This window comes from Oncorhynchus mykiss, chromosome 8 (assembly GCF_057628025.1).
Source record: "Oncorhynchus mykiss isolate SJ-2025 chromosome 8, ASM5762802v1, whole genome shotgun sequence".
NCBI lineage: Eukaryota > Metazoa > Chordata > Actinopteri > Salmoniformes > Salmonidae > Oncorhynchus > Oncorhynchus mykiss.
Window position 1 is genome coordinate 54,902,809 of NC_143029.1, and position 22,595 is coordinate 54,925,403.

The 22,595-nt window shown below is 41.1% G+C and overlaps 1 protein-coding gene across 6 annotated transcripts in view; it reads left to right on the plus strand.

The window, feature by feature from the left end:
* The window catches only part of gng12a (G protein subunit gamma 12a), a 60,740-nt gene extending 41,496 nt beyond the window's left edge, over positions 1-19,244 (plus strand). The window contains exons 1-4 of one of the 6 annotated variants that reach the window (XM_090242397.1): positions 328-441; positions 15,818-15,865; positions 15,971-16,079; positions 16,309-19,244. In XM_090242397.1, the coding sequence (XP_090098523.1) occupies positions 422-441; positions 15,818-15,865; positions 15,971-16,079; positions 16,309-16,434 (303 nt within the window). In that variant the 5' untranslated portion in view covers positions 328-421 and the 3' untranslated portion in view covers positions 16,435-19,244. 6 annotated transcript variants of the gene reach the window in all.
* Positions 19,245-22,595: the final 3,351 nt, after the last annotated feature.

A 22,595-nucleotide genomic window follows, 5' to 3' on the forward strand; every position in this document is an offset into this window, starting at 1 on the left:
GGTTTCCTCTAGATGTGACGTTTTGCATTCAGGCCAGTTCAATCTTGGTTTCATTAGACCAGATAATCTTGTTTCTCATAGTCTGAGAGTCCTTTAGGTGCCGTTTGGCAAACTCCAAGCGGGCTGTCATGTGCCTTTTACCAAGGAGTGGCTTCCATCTGGCCACTCTACCATAAAGGCCTTATTGGTGTATTGCTACAGAGATGGTCTGGTGGCCACTTCTAGGAAGTGGTGGTTCCAAACTTCTATTTAAGAATGATGGCAGCCATTGTGTTCTTGGGGACCTTCAATGATGCAGAAATGTTTTGGTACCGTTCCCCAGATCTGTGCCTCAACACAATCCTGTCCCGGAGCTCTATGGACAATTGCTTCGACCTCATGACTTGGCTTTTGGTTTTTGCTCTGACATGCACTGTCAACTATGGGGCCTTATATAGACAGGTATGTGCCTTTTCAAATCATTTCTAACCAATTGAATTTACCACATGTGGACTCCAATCAAGTTGTAGAAACATCTCTTGGATGATTAATGGAAACACAGCCAAGGGTCTGTATACTTATGTAAATAAGGTATTTCAGTTTTTTAAATTTGCAAACATTTCTAACAACCTGTTTTTGCTTCGTCATTATGGGGTATTGTGTGTCGATTGATGATTTATTTATTTTTTAAATCAATTTGAGAATAAGGCTGTAATGTAACAAAATGTGGGAAAGGCGAAGGGGTCTGAATACTTTCCAAATGCAGGGTCAGTCAGTTCCAATACCATATTTACAATGTGCAGGGATACTGGAGTAATGGTGGTATAGGGGTAAGGTGAATAGGCATCAGGATATATAATAAACATTCTGTCCTTTCCTCCTTGTGATTATGGTCTTGTGATGTGGGGCAGGTGCCTGCATTCCCCTTCACTGAGGTCATGGAGAAGAAACTGTCAGTTGACACAAGCTATTTATAACTCAATTCCGTGCATGGTTGGGGAAATTCCATTAGGTTTACCATTAGGTTTACCCCCAACACTGAAGCAGAATTCTAGTGCAATGATTCAATGGCCTTAAAGACCCCTTCTCCACACCCTGGGAAAAATGATTCTGCACGTAAATGTAGTTCTTGTGGAAGACCATGACAACAGTGTGTGTATGGTCTCTAGTGCCCTGTTAAAATATTAAACAATGCACTTCCGTTCTTGAAGAAATCACTGGCTGGAATGATGAAAGGTCAGAACTGTTTGCATTTATAAGATGCTTAGGCCTACATCAAGTAAAGGGTGAACAAGGATACATTTTTTTACAAGTGGGTAGTGCTGAGCAATTCAACGTGTATGTCAATTATTTGTTGTTTTTTAGACAACTAATTGAATTCCATTTCGTTACGTTTTTTTTTCTGTGAGCTCAATGTGCACATGAGCTGCAGTTTATCCTGAGATAAATCAGATCATGCCAGTACTGTGCGATGTAGTAGGGAGATGTAGTTTCCAACAGGCCAATGTTCTACTGTGTTTCTTTTACGCCCGCTACATAAGAGACAGAAGATTGCTTGATCAAGATGGGATACATCAAGAGCAGTTGCTTCGCGATGTATTAGTATTCAACAGCCATAAAAGTACATTATAAGTTGGCGATTCCACGATTAAAATATTTTTGGTATCTCAGATTGTTCTGGCAATTCTAACATTAGGAACTTCATTGGGTGGAAGGACATTTAAAATGCTGAAATTGGAAAATGTAGCCCACTTTTAGAACTACAGTTGAAGTTGGAAGTTTACATATACCTTAGCCAAATACATTTAAACTCAGTTTTTCACAATTCCTGACATTTAATCCTAGTAACAATTCCCTGTATTAGGTCAGTTAGGATCACCACTTTATTTTAAGAATGTGAAATGTCAGAATAATAGTAGTGATTTATTTCAGCTTTTATTTCTTTCATCACATTCCCAGTGGGTGAGAAGTTTACATACACTCAATTAGTATTTGGTAGCATTGCCTTTAAATTGTTTAACTTGGGTCAAACGTTTTGGGTAGCCTTCCACAAGCTTCCCATAATAAGTTGGGTGAATTTTGGCCCATTCCTCCTGACAGAGCTGGTGTGACTGAGTCAGGTTTGTAGTTCTCCTTGCTCGCACACGCTTTTTCAGTTCTGCCCACAGATCTTCTATACAGGATTGAGGTCAGGTCTTTGTGATGGCCACTCCAATACCTTGACTTTGTTGTCCTTACGCCATTTTGCCACAACTTTGGAAGTATGCTTGGGGTCATTGTCCATTTGGAAGACCCATTTGCGACAAAGCTTTAACTGATGTCTTGAGATGTTGCTACAATATATCCACATAATTTTCCATCCTCTTGATGCCATCTATTTTGTGAAGTGCACAAGTCCCTCCTGCAGCAAAGCACCCCCACAACATGATGCTGCCACCCCTGTGCTTGACGTTTGGGATGGTGTTCTTCGGCTTGCAAGCCTCCCCCTTGTTCCTCCAAACATAACGATGGTCCTTATGGCCAAAAAGTTATATTTTTGTTTCATCAGACCAGAGGACATTTCTCCAAAAAGTACGATCTTTGTCCCCATGTGCAGTTGCAAACCGTAGTCTGGGTCTTTTTGGCGGTTTTGGAGCAGTGGCTTCCTTGCTGAGCGGCTTATCAGGTTATGTTGATATAGGACTCGTTTTACTGTGGATATAGATAATTTTGTACCTGTTTCCTCCAGCATCTTCACAAGGTCCTTTGCTGTTGTTCTGGGATTGATTTGCACTTTTCGCACCAAAGTACGTTCATCTCTAGGAGGCAGAACGTGTCTCCTTCCTGAGCGGTATGACGGCTGCGTGGTCCCATGGTGTTCATGTTTGCATACGATTGTTTGTACAGATGAACGTGCTACCGTCAGGCGTTTGGAAATTGCACCCAAGGATGAACCAGACTTGTGGAGGTATACAATAATAATTTTTTTTGGAGGTCTTGGCTGATTTCTTTTGATTTTCCCATGATGTCAAGCAAAGAGGCACTGAGTTTGAAGGTAGGCCTTGAAATACATCCACAGGTACACCTCCAATTCACTCAAATGCTGTCAATTAGCCTATCAGAGGCTTCTAAAACCATGACATTTCCTGGAATTTTCCAAGTAGTTTAAAGGCACAGTATGTAAACCTCTGGCCCACTGGAATTGTGATACATTGAATTACAAGTGAAAAATTCTGTCTGTTAACAATTGTTGGAAAAATTGCTTATGTCATGCACAAAGTAGATGCCCTAAAATACTTGCTAAAACTATAGTTTGTTAACAAGAAATTTGTGGAGTGGTTGAAAAACGGGTTTAAATGTCTCCAACCTAAGTGTATGTAAACTTCCGACTTCAACAGTATAATGTGCATGTCTCCTGTAAGACCATGTGATCTGTGAACCGTACATGATGCAGATAACATCTTGGTGTCATTATACTCGTTATAGTTTTCTCTCAATTATGAAGTATGATTCTAGATTCTGAAATAAAAAAACATGTTCATTTATTCAACATGCAAAATATAAATATCTCAAAAGTACTCTTTTTGATTATGCTCATTTTAGACATCTTATTTGTAGAATATACTCTTCTTCAAACACCGCAAATGTCCAGAGTGGGCTCTCAATCATGGGTTGTAGATTTTATAAACAGAGTTCACAAGGATCAGAGCTCTGTGGCCGTTTGCAAACAGTAAATGTGTTTTTTAAAAGTAGTTGCCTTCCTAAAACATAAATACATTCATCATAATTATGTTTTACAGTCAAAATTGCAAATAGATTTGTCAAAAGAACACGACTGCCTGCCAAAAGATTTGTCTGCTTGAGTCCAAGCAGACAAAACAAAAAGTTAAGTCTGGCTTTTAATAATCCCAGTCGATGATACATTTTCTTTGAAATATGAAATAATGAAATATATATTTTTAAAGCACATTGTGTGCAGGATTATTTCCTCAGTATCATAACAGTCCAATGACATGTATTCAATACAAAGGCTGGTTTGCTCATTGTTTTGAAGACTTTCCAATGGTGCACAGAAACACAATCCACAATAGCAATAAGGGAAGGTGAATACAATGGAGAAAAACAACTGATATGAATGTATAGGCTTCAATCTACACCAAAACAAAGCTCTATAATGGCTAGGTTTCCATCCAATTGGTGACATATTTTCGTGCAAATATTCTTAAATCCGCGTAAAGAAAATAAATGATGCACATTTTCTCACCAGTGGTGTGTTTCCACCAAACGGACTTGTTGAAGATAAAAAAATCAGTGCCTGATGACGTAGTGCACACAAAATGTTGTTTTTCGCTTGTTTTCATGTACCGAATAAAGATGTAAAGTCTCAATCATGGGTTGTTGGTATTATTGCATATGGGAACATTATAGAGTTTCTCAAACACATTTTTTTTGGAACAATGTTACAGATTTTCTAAACAGAGTTCACAAGATCCCGCCATGTCGAGTTTCCATCACATTTTCAACTCTACTGTTTTGTCACAAAATTTGTTGTGTTATTAGTAAATGTGCCCACTCTGGTATTTGACACCTGCGCTCTAGCCAACAGCTCACAGATACAGTACGGAAAAGCTGCGCGGGTAGGCTAGTCTACATAATGAGATTATTATGGATAATATGTTTATTTGTCAAATGACAGTCAAGCATCGATCATTATGTCACCAGAATCAGACTCTCAATATTTATTGGAAAGGAGCATCGAGATCAACGTTCACTTTCACCACCCTGTGAAGTTCATCGTCAGTTATTTAATTGTAGCCTAATAAACTGCATGATTTCCTGAGTCGTAGTGGGAGGACCACACACCATATCATCGCGTGACATATCAATTTTTGCGCTGTTTCTTAACACACTGCTCGCTTGACCTTAAAGCCAGCCTGCACCAATGTGTCGGAGGAAACCAAGTTTGACTAACGACCGAAGTCAGCTTGCAGGCGCCCGGCCCGCCACAAGGAGACGCTAGAGCTCCTAGAGCCCCCCCGGCCAAACCCGAACAGAGCTGGGACAATTGTGCTCCGCCCTATGGGTCTCCCAGGCAGAGCCGGCTGAGATCGAACCCCAGGCTGTAGTGGCACCTCAGCGCTGCGATGCAGTGCCGTCGACCACTGCACCCGTGGGAGGTCACATTATATTATATTATTATATTATATATATATATATATATATATATATATATATCACATTTTACCGACATAAAAAGATCCCACCATGTCGAACAAACAAATTATCTGTCAGCATTTGTAAAATTGTACAGAAGCTTCCTGTTTCCGTCATAGCTGTCCTGAATTATTTTTTTAGTCAGAATGACTTAACTGGCATAAAACTGTGGATGAAAACGTGGTTAGTATCGAGGATGATGTCTTATGAGTTACCTAAAGTTACTTAAAAGTACTGATTGCCGGAAACAGGGAACACAATTGCACACATTTCTCTTCTGAGGGAAACAACGTATTCAATTCTGTGAACAAAACACTTAACAGTGAATTTTGTATTCACTGATGACATTTTTATTTAAAGTTTTGCATAAGTTGTTATAAGATATGCAAGTTGGGTAATTAGGCAAGAAAATGATCAGAAGTTCTGTAAATGTATTTAAGCATTTGATCATCGCTGTCCTGCTATAGACATGTTTCCACACAGATCGAAAAATTGCTTGTACGCGACTGAGAAACTGTATTCAGCACGTGAAAAAAGAACATTTGATTTGATTTATTCGCCTACGAGACATTTTCATGCCAAACATTCTACGACAGCGATGTTGAATGCAGAAATAGTCCAGCTAACAGGATAACATTTCTTCCCAGAGGCGGGCATTCTATCTCTAGAGGACACTTTTATGGCTGCTCTGTCAGGAAAGACTCAACATGGGTTGAAGAGTGCATGGGGCAGAAATGAGCCTAAAGCAATTACATGGGAATTTGGGATTTGTCGACTCTTCTGAAATGAGTTCAGTCTAGAGGCAGCTGTCTAGACAGAGCTGTGTTGTGCTGTTGGACCAGAGCTTGCTGAGCATTGGGTGAAACCTCTAAAAGCAACAGGACCGTTCTTTAATAAAGAGCGCCTGTGTGCATGTATGTCTGGAGGTATGTGTGGACAAGGGAATGACTATATGAGTACAGTACTGGACAAGTGTCTTTTGTGTGTGTGAAACAGAAATATATCAAGTAATCTTCCGTAGTCGGTGGAGGTAGTTCACTGGCATAGCTTTATATGACGAGCCACCTGGTCTGAGACCTGAATACTTGTGGTGTGTTATGGTGGCTTCCAGAGATAATATCAGGACTTAAGGTCAGCAGGCTAACACGGTCTTGGGGGTGGCTGTACCAAGAACACAGGCCCTTTACTTAATGATTACTTTTGACTCTCATTTGCCACCAATGCTAATACCAGACTGGGTGGGGTCACCCAAGCTAAGTTATCTCTGGAACCATGCCCTCTTCTTTGGGTGGTGCACTTTTTCCTCATCTTTTACCCCAGAACTGACGTCACCAATGTCTCACCCCTGCAGCTTTTTCTCTGTGAACCTACTAATGGTGCAGCTCAAATAACCACTAGGTTTATGAAGTTACTGAACTCTCACTGCACTACATTCTTCCAAACACTGGAACCTTGTGAGTTGTCTGCATGATCTAATCTTTCTATTTTTAACATCCACCGACTACTGTTCGAGTTGTCCAAGCTATTCAATTGGCCTAGGTGACAAAAGGTATCCAACAGAAAGACTGGACCAGTGCAGTCCCAACCCCAGTGTGTGTGCATGACAACAGTTGCTTGGCAAGCTAAAAGGCTGAACAACTCTGAGCAGTTTTTCTTGTGGGAATGGAATGATGTCATCCTCTCTAGCTCCTCAGTGCCTCGATGTTTCTCACACTTCAACAAACACAAGCTCCTACCATCAGCAGCTTTTCTGTTTCTCTCTCTCATCGACTCGTAAAACTCTCCTACTTTACTCAGCAAAACCAATGGTCTTTTATGGTGTTCGGTAAACTGGGTAACGAAGTGAACACAACGAAGTGTTTACTGTAAACAAGTGATTGCCAGCGGGGCTGCTCTTCTATGAACCACAATGATGGTGTTGTAGGAGAAAACTATTTTGTTTTATTCACAGACTCAGCTGGAAAATGCTCCCACTGGCAAAAGAGCACGGCTCGACTGGTGTGAACAGCAACTTTGAGCTTTTCCCCTGCAGACAAGGGAACTCCTGCAGCAAACATACAGCTGTAGGATCTTAATTTGAGACAAACTTGCTACAGCAGGAAAACAACACTGCAGCAACAGAAAATGTGAATTATTATGTGGATTAGCATTAATTAACCATTTTTTTGTAGGGGTTGATACATTTTTAGTTATGGAAAATCAAGTTTGAAATTTCAAATAGGAAATTATAAACTTCAGAGGCACTTTTAAACCTCAAGTACAGTACCTGTTTTTTAAGTTATCCTGCAACAGGGGGATCAAATTCAGATCTTACATCTGTGGAGTGAAACTGAAGGTGTTTCTCACCCTTTGCCTTGATTACAGCTTTGCACACTCTTGGCATTCTCTCAAGTGTGCCTTGTTAAAAGTGAATTTGTGGAATTTCTTTCCTCAATGTGTTTGAGCCAATCAGTTGTGTTGTGACAAGGTAGGGGTGGTATACAGAAGATAGCCCTATTTGGTAAAAGACCAAGTCCATACTATGGCAAGAACAGCTCAAATAAGCAAAGAGAAATTACAGTCCATCATTACTTTAAGACATGAAGGTCAGTCAATCTGTAAAATTGTGCAGTCAATCTTTAAAAAGTGCAGTTGGACTTTCAAATGCAGTCGCAAAAACCATCAAGAGCTATGATGACACTGGCTCTCATGAGGACCGCCACAGGAAAGGAAGACCCAAAGTTACCTCTGCTGCAGAGCATAAGTTCATTAGAGTTACCAGCCTCAGAAATCAGTAATTAACTGCACCTCAGATTGCACCTCGCAGAGTTCAAGTAACAGACATCTCAAAATCAACTGTTCAGAGGGGACTTTGTGAATCAGGCCTTCATGGTTGAATTTCTGGAAAGAAACCACTACTAAAGGACACCAATAAGAAGAGGAAACTTGCTTGGGCCAAGAAACACGAGCAATGGACATTCGACTGGTGGAAATTTGTCCTTAGGTCTGATGAGTCCAAATTTGCGATTTTTGGTTCCAGCTGCCGTGTCTTTGTGAGACGCAGAGTAGGTGAATAGCTGATCTCCGAATGTATGGTTCCCACCATGAAGCTTGGAGGAGGTGGTGTGATGTGTGGGGGTTCTTTGCTGGTGACACTGTATGTGATTTATTTAGAATTCAAGGCACACTTAACCAGCATGGCTACCACAGCATTCTGCAGCGATAAGCCATCCCATCTGGTTTACGCTTAGTGGGTCTATCGTTTGTTTTTCAACAGGACAATGACCCAAAACACACCTCCAGGCTGTGTAAGGGCTATTTGACCAAGAACGAGAGTGATGGAGTGCTGCATCATATGACCTGGCCTCCACAATCACCTGACCTCAACCAATTGACATGGTTTGGGATGGGTTCGACCGCGGAGTGAAGGAAAAGCAGCCAACAAGTGCTCAGCATATGTGGGAACTCTTTAAAGACAGCATTCCTCATGAAGCTGGTTGAGAGAATACCAAGAGTGTGCAAAGCTGTCATCAAGGCAAATGGTTGCTACTTTGAAGAATCTAAAAACACTTTTTTGGTTACTACATGACTCAATATGTGTTATATCATAGTTTTGATGTCTTCGCTATTATTCTACAGTGTAGGAAATAGTAAAAATAAAGAAAAACCCTTGAATTTATGTGTCTAAACTTTTGACTGGTACTGTATATAATTTTTTATTATGCCAAGACGATTAAATCAAGAGTAGTCTGATGGGTGACAATATTAGCCTATGAATGATACCCAGCTTAAGGCAAGAAACAGTACATGCCTTTTTTTTTTTAGCGATTAAAAAAAAAAATCATAGTCGCACAACTCATGTAGCCTAGCCCATAGGCCTATTTGTATTTGATAAGGTTTGTATCACAACTCATGTAGCCTAGCCCATAGGCCTATTTGTATTTGATAAGGTTTGTATCACAACTCATGTAGCCTAGCCCATAGGCCTATTTGTATTTGATAAGGTTTGTATCACAACTAAAGTGGCCAATTAACTTCGCAAAATGAAGCACATTAATCCGCACCGAGTGAGTTCCAAGTTTGGGGAAGATAATTTTCACCATATAAACACACCTTTTATAATAAAAGCATTACATGCATAATCGCATTTGCGGTCACTTTTGAGAAGGGTGTTGTCCTGCTAATGTAACATTTGCGGTTATACCCACAACTGTCCCAGACTATGCTTGGAATATTTATTTTTTGCACAGAATATAATAGGTCAACCTTTGTATTATGGGGGATAGTAGGTTGACATAGGCTAGTGTTTTTGCTGTTTGTTAGGCCTACTCATCTTGTTGGTTGACAAAAAGTAAATGTGGACAGTTCTTCCAATAGCTTCATGCGCCTTGGAATAGGATAAGGAAGCTTGCAGTTGCATCCCTGATGTGTCTGTCTTCACTTGCAGCCTGTGAGAAAGACCCAATCACATGATGGATAGTCATGTGAGTGAGAGGGGCTTCGTAGCACGCAGCCAGGAGAAGGGAATTCCAATTATTATATTCAGCCCAAGGGCACAACGGCCGCTGGCCGCAAAAGGCATGTATTTATTTAGGGGGCGTTACGGCCACACAAAGGGGATGCTGCTGGGAAATGCGATGCATTATCAAGTGCTTGTCAAATTGTGAATGAGATACTGATGAATCGTGTACAGCCTGCGCAAAATAACAAAGCAGAGATCACGCCGTTCATGCAACTTTTTTCAAATCATCATTAGAGTCGCATCATGCAGCCTTACAATGTATTATTAATTTAAACATATAGCCCAATGTTTGTATCACAACTAAAGTTACATAAATAACTCTAAATTCAGCATGTACCTGTTTCTTTGTTAAATACTCAACACAGAATAGCCACATGTGCACACTCCCTCAAATAATTTGGAGGAAATATAATTTGTATTTTACTCAGCTATGTTCATTTTACTCAGGTACGTTCAATTGTATTCTTCATACTATAAAAAAATATGAAATAATGCCAAATAATGCCAAATGCCAAAAATGTCTGCTAAATGAACTAGTGTAGCCCATAGCCATATGGTATAGCCAGATCAGGATCTAACATAAGGACAACTCAGAGTATGCTATTCTGTTCTTCTGAAATAGACCACATTTTACTGTCAATTAACAGTTATTTGCTTGACAATCACAGGCTGACAACATTTCATGACCGCCACAGCCCTATCTACTGCCAATGTTTGTCTGTCGATTTGCATGACTGTGTGCTCAACGTTATACACCTGTCAGCAACGGGTGTGGCTGAAATAGCCAAATCCACTAATTTGAAGGGGTGTCCACATACGTTTGTCATGTGTAGATAATCCTCTAAGAAAATGAACCTCATGTCTCTATCATAATCTGTTCAAAAGTTATTGGAGTTTTACCCTTGTATGATGGCCAAAATTTGTGTGACTAAATCAATGGAGGCCAGAGAAAAAAAGTGGTAAAAAAATAAGAAATTGCACAGCATCGCATCAGCTAGGCTGGATGCTGTGCGAGAATGAACTTCCTTAACAGGCTCGTATTCCCGTTCAACTCGTCATCCTTCTTCTCAAAGACTTCTCACAAAAACAAGCGTGTCTCTGTGAAATGTCAACGGAGCATTGAGCGTACCGCAAGCTTTTTATCTTCAAAGCTTTTGTAACGGTTCTCTAGTGGTGAAGGAGAGGCGGACCAAAATGCAGCGTGGTTTCTTTGATTAATGTTTAATAACAAAAAGATAAACACGAACACTACAAAACAATGAACGTGGAAAACCAAAAAACAGCCCTATCTGGTGCAAAACACAGAGACAGGAACAATCACCCACAAACACACAGTGAAACCCAGGCTACCTAAATATGGTTCCCAATCAGAGACAATGACTAACACCTGCCTCTGATTGAGAACCATATCAGGCCAGACATAGAAATAGACAAACAAGACATCCAACATAGAATGCCCACTCAGATCACACCCTGACCAACCAAAACATAGAAACATACAAAGCAAACTATGGTCAGGGTGTGACAGCTTTTTAGATTTAATTCAGCTCGTCATGCAAATGTTGCTTTTTGCGACCTGCAGGAATAACTTTGAAGACTCCCCTTACTTGCTCTGACTTTGCTGATATCTACTTAATTGAGAAAATGTGTACTTACTATGAATGTGATATGTGGTTGTCCCACTTAGCTATCTTCAGATGAATACACTAGGTCGCTCTGGATAAGACCGTCGGCTAAATCACAAAAATGTAATGTAAAAAAAAAGTGTTTTATAATGTAAGGAAGTGATATTTCATCACCAACGACAACCTAATATATGTGAATCGTAATAATCAAGCTAGCCAGCTAGTTTAACAGCAAAAAATCACCTAAAACTAATGTTATCAAGCTAGGTGAATAACTGTCAATTCTTCATGGCTAGCTTGCTAGCTAGTTAGCCCTACTGACTTGATCTATGCACAAGCCCATAGTATTTTTATTTATTTTTTTATTTCACCTTTATTTAACCAGGTAGGCTAGTTGAGAACAAGTTCTCATTTGCAACTGCGACCTGGCCAAGATAAGGCATAGCAGTGTGAACAGACAACACAGAGTTACACATGGAGTAAACAATTAACAAGTCAATAACACAGTAGAAAAAAGGGGAGTCTATATATACATTGTGTGCAAAAGGCATGAGAAGGTAGGCAAATAATTACAATTATGCAGATTAACATAGTAAGAGAATTGTAGGCAGGTAAACATGCCAAAATTAACACAGTATATATTTATTAACGTATCAAATATTGTAGTAAGGCAACATATGAGCTGTGAGAGTTTATTTTATTTAGCTTAAGCAAAAATAATGGGTTTTGACTAGATGGGATACAGCTTTTGTCAGATTTGACTTTTTGTAGCAGTTTAGGAGAATTTACACAGCAGGATAGGTGCTCCGTTTCGGATAGTTTGATTTGGACTCATACTCCGACCCCCCTGTGCTCCAAATGTGCGTGTTCGGAGCACGGTAATATGCATATTGAAAAACACCCTGTGTGTGTGAGGGAGAGACCGATTTTGGCTCACAGCCCAGGTCTTTGAACTCAAAAAAAGTTTAAAGAGACAGACTTCTGTCTAGACTCCAAATATCGCGCCATTACACTGTTTCCATGCAAAAGAGGAAACTTTGGCGTCACCACTTGTTTGGCAGAAGCCCATAGCCTCACACGATGTCTATAGACAACTTAAATTAACACATTTCAATAAGCCATAGCCTTCTATAGATATAATCATGATGACGTTAAATAATTTTTTTTAAACTCCTGCAAAAATGTTTGTTTATAAGTGCTGGCGTCAGGCAAAGCTGTACAGCTGCACACATATTGTCAGAGGAGTCAAGTAATATGCTGAATATAATATAAGTAATTTAGCAGATGCTTTTATCCAAAGGGACTTACAGTCATGCATGCATTTTACATATGGGTGTTCCTGGGAATCAAACCCACTATTGTGGCGTTGCAAGTGACATGCTCTATCAACTGAGTTACAGAGCCTATTCAGAGCAAACTCTATTCCTTCTAGTGACTCACAAGGACTCCCAAGCATTGTGCTTGGAATGTAATGTTAATTAATAGCATGTGTGTGGGTGAGTGTGTGTGTGTGTGTGTGTGTGTGTGTGTGTGTGTGTGTGTGTGTGTGTGTGTGTGTGTGTGTGTGTGTGTGTGTGTGTGTGTGTGTGTGTGTGTGTGTGTGTGTGTGTGTGTGTGTGTGTAAGGTACAGTAGAATAGTGGGCCTGCTCTATTCCGTGCTGTTGGTGGTCCTGTTGGGGTTTACATATGAGGGCTGGAGGGTGGTGTTGGGGGGACGATGGGGTGGGCTATGTTATGGGGTGGTCCTCTCTCTGATCCTAGGCGGTAGAACTACTGTATGATGAAGCCTGTGTGGCCCCATGCCTTGGAGTTACTGCAGGGGGATGGGGGTGCCCTCCCAAAGTCAATTAGGATGGTGGTGGTGTTGGTTGGCGTCAGATTAGAGGCTTGCCAACCTGACTCACTTGGGCAGGTCTGAAAACTCCCTTTCACTACAGGCTGGTTGAACTGGTCTTTCGAAGCCACAGAAGAGTTTCTATGGTTCGGGGGCGACAGTTAATTCAGGTACCATCGCTGTACGAGGCTTCAGTATCCAAGACCAGCTTACCTCTGCTACACAGTCATTTGGTAAGCTGGTCCTGTATACCATATTCTGTTCTTTGTAAGCATGCACTGTGAACTTCTACGAATTTCAGGTTGAATTTAAATATTGCCAAGTGACAGCCAACATCAACTGACTGCAGCTCTATCAGAATCAGCAGAACCCTGTTCGACCTAGGTAATGCAAGCACTGTCTTCCTTTAGGGACAACAGAACACAATTAGCTAAACTGCTCTGGCCTACATTTCCTTCTTTCCAAGAACAGGAAATAAATATCTGGTCGCTGTTTACTGCTTCCAGGAGGGGTCTTTACTTTCGCCAGTGATACCCTAACGGTGTTCTTTAACTTGTTGACTGTGAACAGGTTGCTCTTTTCATTGTGGCAGTATTTGCCCTGCTCTGAATATTACACAATGAGTCTCTCATCGTGGTTTCTAAGGAGACCAAGGATGCTGGAGTAGTTGATTTTTTACAAGGAATAGCTAGTCATTTATTACCAGAATATGTCAAAAAATATGGTATCACGCTTTTGTCCGAGGAGGATGCAACATATTTTTCTCCTCTGGTCATTGACTGTTCAACTCTGTTAGCTTGGGTCATTTATGTCAGTTAAACACCAGGAAATGACCCAGCAAAAAACATTAGGTGGGAAAAGGGAGTTTTTACCCCTCAGAACTCTCGGCCAGAAGAGTCTCCGGAAGAGTTAATAAGAAACAAAACTGCATAGTTTTTTTTTTGTTGGTTTCAGATTGATTTATCTTCACTGGCATGCGGGGTTGGCAGAGATTGAACTTGTGGCACTGACTTTTTTTTTGACATTGGTTGTATTGTACACGGAAAGCTACATCAAGAAAGTAATTGAAAGTATCTGACATATTTATTGCAGCAACAAAGCTTTGAAGCTCTATCCTTATTGTCTCCCGCTTTTTCCAATTAGCTTTTTTTGCTCCGGAGCGTCATGCTTTAATCAGTCAGGCCAGGAAACAAGTGTCCTCCCTCCTTCCTGGACACTAAGAGAGATACAGTGGACTCCTGTTGTAGCATCAAAGCCCTCAGAAGGGACCACATCCTGTTGGGCACAGGGGTCAAACAAAACAACCCAATCACTCTAACCAATGGAGGAACAGGAGAGCTTGACTCCCAGCTCTGGCCCTGTGCACACTTTTGTATTTTGATTGTTACGTTGTGTGTATTTGCATTCAAATCCTTTACTTATTCTATGCATTTCTTTACAAACTCTCCTATGACATTCTGAAGACTGCACTGATTGCAGACGTTTAGTTCTTACATTTCAGTCTGCGGTAATTCCTCGACAGTGTGTTTGGAATAGGAACACACTGTAGGACTGTTAACGTTGGATGCTGATTGGCTTAGTTGAGGATTTGAGTAACACCAACGGTCTCAGCTTATAGAGCACTTGGAATGAGGCAGACCTTTTTTAATGGAGGTAGTGCTCCATTTATGTGGGCCTCTTTATTGCACATGTGATGTTTCTGTTTATTACACAATATATTCTGCCGAAAGGTTTCCTGTCTCTGGCAGTAAAAGATAAAGTGTGTGTGGGAGGGAGGGAGGGAGGGAGGGAGGGAGGGAGGGAGGGAGGGAAGGAGGGAGGGAAAAAGACACCGAAACCAGAGATCCCAGGAAGCCGAGTAGAGGATGTGTCCAGGCATGTTCCCATCGTCCCTGTAAATGATTATCAGGAAGTGGAATTATAGCTCCGAGAGAATGTCTCCTCCAAAGCAACTGTGAACTTCACCCCACTGTTCATGACCACTCAGGACTATACTCTCTACTTTAGATCCGCTGCTCTACTTTGGTGCACTTAAACTACCTTATCTTATGTAAAGGGTGCCAAACTGAGCAAAAATATATTTTGCTCAGTTTAGCAGTTTCCACCACATTACTTTGGGGTAGCTGCTCTCGGCTTGGATGTGTGTGTGTGTGTGTGTGCGTGTGCGTGCGTGTGTGTGTGTACTACCGACTCTGGCGTCGTGTGTCTCTGTGCACAATGAGGAAGCCCTTGTGATGTTATTTATGGTAAAAGCCTAAGAAGAGAAAGTGTGTGAGCAGAAGCCGTTAACCCTCATGTTTAGCCTTGTTGCAATCAGCTGCAGTGCCTCTTTAATGTCTCTCCTACCACTGAAACATGGTTATATCATGCAAAGACATAATGGAGAACTGATTGACATCACACTTTGTTGACACAACAGTAACCCTCCTCCACAAAAGCCACCACTGTGCTCTTTCGTTCTATTATTTGTTTACTGTTATGGTCCCTTTGCCGACATATGATTGCTTTGTTATGACATGCTCTACCGTACGGTGATTTTTCAAGTGGCTGGCAAAGTGTCATAACTGCTTCTCATGTGTCAAAGATGTGTTGGAAATTACCTTTACATTCCTATCGCGCAATCTGTCATGCTTCAGCGTTACAGATTGAAAAGAGCCCTTAATCAGTTTTTCTTTTTTTTGCAGTTTTTTTTCCCAAGACTCAATAAGGTTGGATTTCAAGTCTTTGACTAGGTAAGTGTTGTCCAATTTGTCTATATATTTGCTGTACTTGTATTTGTGTTTATTCATTATACGTTCTATTCTACGAGGCACTTTTGTTATACTTAATGCACATAGTGGTGTGGAGGCCAAGATGTCATCGAAGATGCCAAGCTCTAACAACATAGCCCAAGCCAGGAGGACAGTACAACAGCTGAGGATAGAGGCCAGTATTGAGAGGATAAAGGTATGGTATGCTGAAAGTTAGACTGAGTAGAAAGCAGTGTTGAGTAACAATAAAGTACATTTTCTGGTCCTTACCTGAATGTCTCTCTAAATGGACACCAACTTGCAGCTAAGGATGATCTGTTATCAGTGAGTGTCTACGCGTGCTTGTAGGATGGGTGTGTATGTGTGAGACTCCTGTGTCGGCAGAAACCCTCCCAATCACACTCTCATGTCTCTCTGCCCTGTAGGTATCCAAGGCCTCTGCGGACCTCATGCACTACTGTGGCGAACACGCCAAGTACGACCCTCTGCTCATGGGCATACCTGCCTCAGAGAACCCCTTCAAGGACAAAAAGCCTTGCACTATATTGTAGTGAAGCCTTTTTATTTATCTGTTTGCTTCTTAATGTTGCCTGTATTTTATTTTCCGGGGAGAATTGGGATCTAAAACCACTACTCATCCATCAATCTTGCCTTAAAGCCTGTAACATTTCCCTTTAATGAAAATGCTGTATTTTATCACTCAATTTGAACTTGCCATAGTTACATACATAACATACAGTAAACAGTTAGAATATACACTGCCATTCAAAAGTTTGGGGTCACTTAGAAATGGTCCATTAAAATAACATCAAATTGATCTGAAATACAGTGGAGACATTGTTAATGTTGTAAATGACCATTGTAACTGGAAATGGCAGATTTTTTATGGAATATCTACATTAGCGTACAGAGGGCCACTATCAGCAACCATCAGTCCTGTGTTGCAATGGCACGTTGTGTTAGTTAATCCAAGTTGATAATTTTAAAAGGCTAATTGATCATTAGAAAACCCTTTTGCAATTAGGTTAGCACCGCTGAAAACTGTTGTTTTGATTAAAGAAGCAAATAAACTGACATTCTTTAGACTAGTTCAGTATCTGGAGCATCAGCATTTGTGGGTTTGATTCCAGGCTCAAAATGGCCAGAAACAAAGAACTTTCTTCTGAAACTCGTCAGTCTATTCTTGTTCTGATAAATGAAGGCTATTCCATACGAGAAATTGCCAGGAAACTGAAGATCTCGAACAACGCTGTGTACTACTCCCTTCACAGAACAGAACAAACTAGCTCTAGAAAGAGGAGTGGGAGGCCCCGGTGCACAACATGGTGTTTATACTTGCTTACTATTGTTTGTACAGATGAACGTGGTACCTTCAGGCGATTTGGAAATTGCTCCCAAGAATGAACCAGACTTGTGGAGGTCTACAATTTTTTTTCTGAGGTTTTGGCTGATTTCTTTAGGTTTTCCCATGATGTCAAGCAAAGAGGCACTGGGTTTGAAGGTAGGCCTTGAAATACATCCACAGGTACATCTCCAATTGACTCTAGCCTATCAGAAGCTTCTAAAGCCATGACATAATTTTCTGGAATTTTCCAAGCTGTTTAAAGGCACAGTCAACTTAGTGTATGTAAACCTCTGATCCACTGGAATTGTGATACAGTGAATCATAAGTGAAATAATCTGTCTGTAAACAATTGTTGGAAAAACGACTTGTGTCATGCATAAAGTAGATGTCCTAACCGACTTGCCAAACTATAGTTTGTTAACAAGACATTTGTGGAGTGGTTGAAAAACGAGTTGTAACGACTCCAACCTAAGTGTATGTAAACTTCCAACTTCAACTGTAGATAGTCCTTTAAAAATCAGCCGTTTCCAGCCACAGTAATCATTTACAACATTAACAATGTGTACACTGTATTTCTGATCAATTTGATGTTATTGTAATGGACAGAAAAATGCCTTTTCTTTCAAAAACAAGGCAATTTCTAAGTGACCCCAAACTTTTGAACGGCAGTGTACATTGGGACATTGACTGTTAGTTTCTGTCTGATTTAGCTCAGTGGATTTAGCCATGGTATCCATCCATCACTTTAACAAGTCTGTTATTTGTCTTCAATCGTATCTGCTGTCATGTGTGTTACAATGACCGTATATAATGTATTTTAGGCTTTGGAGTCTGGGTTGGGACATTTGACTGTATCTTCTCCCCATTGACTCATGCTGTTTATTAATAACTTCCTGGTTTAGCAGGGAGTCACCTGGGTTGTCAGTGACCAATGGAGGAAGTAGACATCATCAGAGCCTTCTATTAATGTAAAGAGCAGAAGTGTTTGGTTAGTGCAGAGCATATGTCAACTCAATGCCAATTGTCGGATAGGAAACTGCAATGTGTTGCTGAGGCAGGTCATTCACCTAGACAACCTTAGTATACAGCACTCCTCCCAGCCATTCAAACCAGGTGTTACATAACCTAACACTGTGAGCCAAGTCGCCTTACGTATTATTTAAGATAGAGATCATATAATTCATGTATAGTTTGGTATTTTAAAGAGGTACAAGTATTCTGTTGGAAGAGACCATAGAAGATGCATCCGCTGGGCGTGTGGGTTGGAATTAACAATGTAATAAATGATTTTCACTCCAACCATGTGCACTATATCATGTATTCAAGGCTGACCCCAAAGTCCAGAGATAAGTGTCCTGTTGAACAGTAAAGAATAGAATGTGCTGTATGACCCGTCGTTCAGCTGTTGGGAACATGTCCCCCCGTGACAAATCTAGATGAAACTAACCAGCTGTATCTGTGTGGTTAGCACTTACGGGCTGGAAAGTACAATTATCTTTTGGGAACAATGAATCTTTCTGTGCTGAATTGCAGTGATTTCTAACTGAATCGTGCCATCGTTATGTCTTACGCCTTGTCACTAGTAAAAGAGAAACAAAAACATGTCTGGTTGTACTTACCTGGTGCTACTGTTTGTATTGTTGGTGTTAGCCCCCCTCCTCTAAAAGGTACTTCATTAGTCATAAAGGTCTTGAAATCAGAGACAAGGAAACCCAGTAATCCATTTTGAATTCTTCAGCGATGACAATTGTATCTCGACTATGTTTCTCTCTTAACAATGGGTTTTAATTGCCACAAACTTAGTACGCTAAATCAGGCTACCGTTAATTTGTGTGCCATCACCAGATAATTCTGATTCAACCAGCATACCAGAAATGGCCTTAATGTACCCTTTGGGAGACTCTTACGTGACCCTTGTGAATCTGGTGGATTAAAGACATCTGTATGTGGCTTTTGTTCTCTCGCTGCCGTAGTACAGTCGCTCCTACTGTTATTAAACATGCTTTTATCATTGCACCTTGTTTTGTCTGCCTCTTTGTTGCTTTCTCGCGTAACATGCTAGCTTCCCTCAGGGAAGTCTTTTTTTTCATTACGAGTCTGACGATTTGTTGCTTTCTCGCGTAACATGCTAGCTTCCCTCAGGGAAGTCTTTTTTTCATTACGAGTCTGACGATTTGTTGCTTTCTCGCGTAACATGCTAGCTTCCCTCAGGGAAGTCTTTTTTTTCATTACGAGTCTGACGATTTGTTGCTTTCTCGCATAACATGCTAGCTTCCCTCAGGGAAGTCTTTTTTTCATTACGAGTCTGACGATTTGTTGCTTTCTTGCGTAACATGCTAGCTTCCCTCAGGGAAGTCTTTTTTTTCATTACGAGTCTGACGATTTGTTGCTTTCTCGCGTAACATGCTAGCTTCCCTCAGGGAAGTCTTTTTTTCATTACGAGTCTGACAATTTGTTGCTTTCTCGCATAACATGCTAGCTTCCCTCAGGGAAGTCTTTTTTTTCATTACGAGTCTGACGATTTGTTGCTTTCTCGCGTAACATGCTAGCTTCCCTCAGGGAAGTCTTTTTTTTCATTACGAGTCTGACGATTTGTTGCTTTCTCGCGTAACATGCTAGCTTCCCTCAGGGAAGTCTTTTTTTCATTACGAGTCTGACGATTTGTTGCTTTCTCGCATAACATGCTAGCTTCCCTCAGGGAAATCTTTTTTTTCATTACGAGTCTGACGATTTGTACTACCTCATGTGCAGGAGTACATTGTGCCCATTACGTTAAGATAATCTAACGATGAATCTCAGAAAGCGTCATATTTAAATGTAGCATCCAATGTCACTCAGATCAGAAGGGAATAACATTCAAATGAAAAGGGGATGCAGACCAAGCTCATCCATAGGACTCCCACCCACTCAGCAGTTTGGCTCAGCCCCAGTCATGTGGCCTAAAGAGAGCTACTGCAAGTTATCTATGGCCTAGCCTTGCTTCCTCCCATTACGTGGGTTCTAGCGGACATGTATTTATACCTTACTATGGAGAGAATAGAATAGGCCTTGGCCCATGGCCATCTGGGCCCAGTGAACAGGAGAGAGCTAAACATAGAATGTAACGAAACCCTTGTTTCCGCTCTCCGAGAGAGGAGGAGCTATTTTGGGGATTTGTCAGCATAGCCTGAAGCTTGTTGCCCTTGATTTTCTGTCCTTATCTTTGGGCAGCTGGTGGGTAAACATGTTTTTTTCCACTATGAGGAAAATGGTGGATCGTAACCAAAAGAGTCATCTTAACTATGGTTCCCTCTTGCAGCTGGGAAAGCTAGGCACAGTTTTACCATCTCACAGTGGAAGCCTAATGGCACAGTGTTGTGCACAAGCCTGGCTGCACAGTAGCAGTGTATTGATATCAGCTCTAAGCAGACATATCAGCCGTGAAGCACACAGTGTAATCCTGGTGAGCACAATATCATTGTGTTCCAGGGCGACCCTGGTGTGCACATTGCTTAGGCCTGGCAGGCCGACTGACCGCGGGCCTCCCTCTGTGAAAGCTTGGCAGTTACAGTGTCAGTGTGTTGGAATGTGCTGATGTGGGGGATGCGGGGAGGGGTGGGGCAGTGTCGATCCAATCTCTGCACTGTTGGCAGTCCCCCCACCTCGGGTTAGACCGAGCCACTCACTCACCTATTCAGCAGTGCAGTGGACCGTGCCAACCATGGCATCTAATCTACTGGCTACTACCAACCAGTGCACCCTCATGGTATTATAACACTGTTGTTACACAAGTTATTCAACTTTTGTGTTTGGTTTGTTATTTCTCTATAGAGTACTACACTGTTATTATTGTATTAGTAGTGTTCTTTGTTGCGTAAGTGTAACACGTGTCCTGTAGATGTAAAACATTGTCTCAAGACCTCCCCCCCAGATACTTTGAGTGGAAAATATGAGTCTGATTAATATGAAATCTGTCATCACCTGAGTCTTTATTGCCTTATACAACCTTCTAAAATGTGTGTTGATTGTGATAACCTGAATGCACAGGGGTACCCAAGGAGCTTGTTGGGTAGATACTAAAGCCTGGGGATTGTCAAAGCCTGGGGATTGTCAAATCCCTTGCTTGAACTCCTCCAGTACATCAACCCTACCCTAATTATATATAATAAAAAAATAACCTTTCCCCTACACCAACACAATATCACATGACATCAGTGTTATAATTCTCCACCGGTCGGTCACAAATCTAAGCTACATCATGGTAACCTTCAACACAGTGCGGTCGGGAAGGTCTACCCAATCTGGTGTTATTACTATATAATATACAATATTATTAATAAAAATATAATAGAATCCATTTAAAACAACTTCTTTTTAGTTTGTGCTACAAAAATAAAACTATATAAAAAAAAAATACAAAATCATTGAGCTATGGAAATATCTTGAGTTTTTTTATATTTTTTAACAGTATTCCAAAAGGTTCTTAAAGCCAATTACAATGAACACACAACAGCGAAATATCCTTCTCATGTGGAAAGAAACTGGGTTTTGTTCTGCAAAGGTGACAAGCTCTTCTCGTGATCATAATGAAACGGGGGTAAGCCTGCCTTACATGAGCTCTGACATCATCCACACTCGACGCCAGCGTCACATGTGAGCATGTCACTCAATAGCAAGTGGAGGAAGGAGTGGGTGGTTTACACAATCTGCACCCACTGCATTCTCCCTTACAAAGCTTTACAAAGACTTCCAGTCATGTGTCCTCTAACACACCTTCCCTGTGAAAGACAAACCGGCTCAAAAAGCCTTGCTTTTGCATGAGTTTACACTATTACCTACCCCAGCAGAGGTTTTGTAATATGTTGCATTGTATGTAATATGTCCCCACTGGCCATACACTATTAGTTGAAGCCGTGAACTTTGTTCCTTTTTCCATTCTACCTTTATTCACCTGAGCACTCACTATTGTCTAATTCAATAGCTAGTTTTGCATGCAAGTGAAAAATCAAAGCATTTGTACCGAGCAGAAACCCGGATTGTCAAATGTGCTGCAAATGTGCGTGCAGTACTTTTCCTAGTGAGACGGCAGGCAGACGTAATGCATTCAAAGAGGTATGCAGAAAGGGCACTCAGCTCAATCATGGGCTGAACTCAGGACGGGTGAAAACCGTTCGGATGAATGAGCTCGGCCTTGCTGACCCAAGCAGAACAAAGCGTGGAGTGGAGGGGGGCTATTGTCACCCAGGGATGAGGATGTCACAGAGTCCATAGAGGCCAGTGTGACCTCCATGATCCACACGTGATTCCCTATACAACTGTCAGAGGGGTCAAAGCTCAACTAGCTTGGTTACATTTCCAGAAATGATGAAAAAAATGAGGACCATCAAG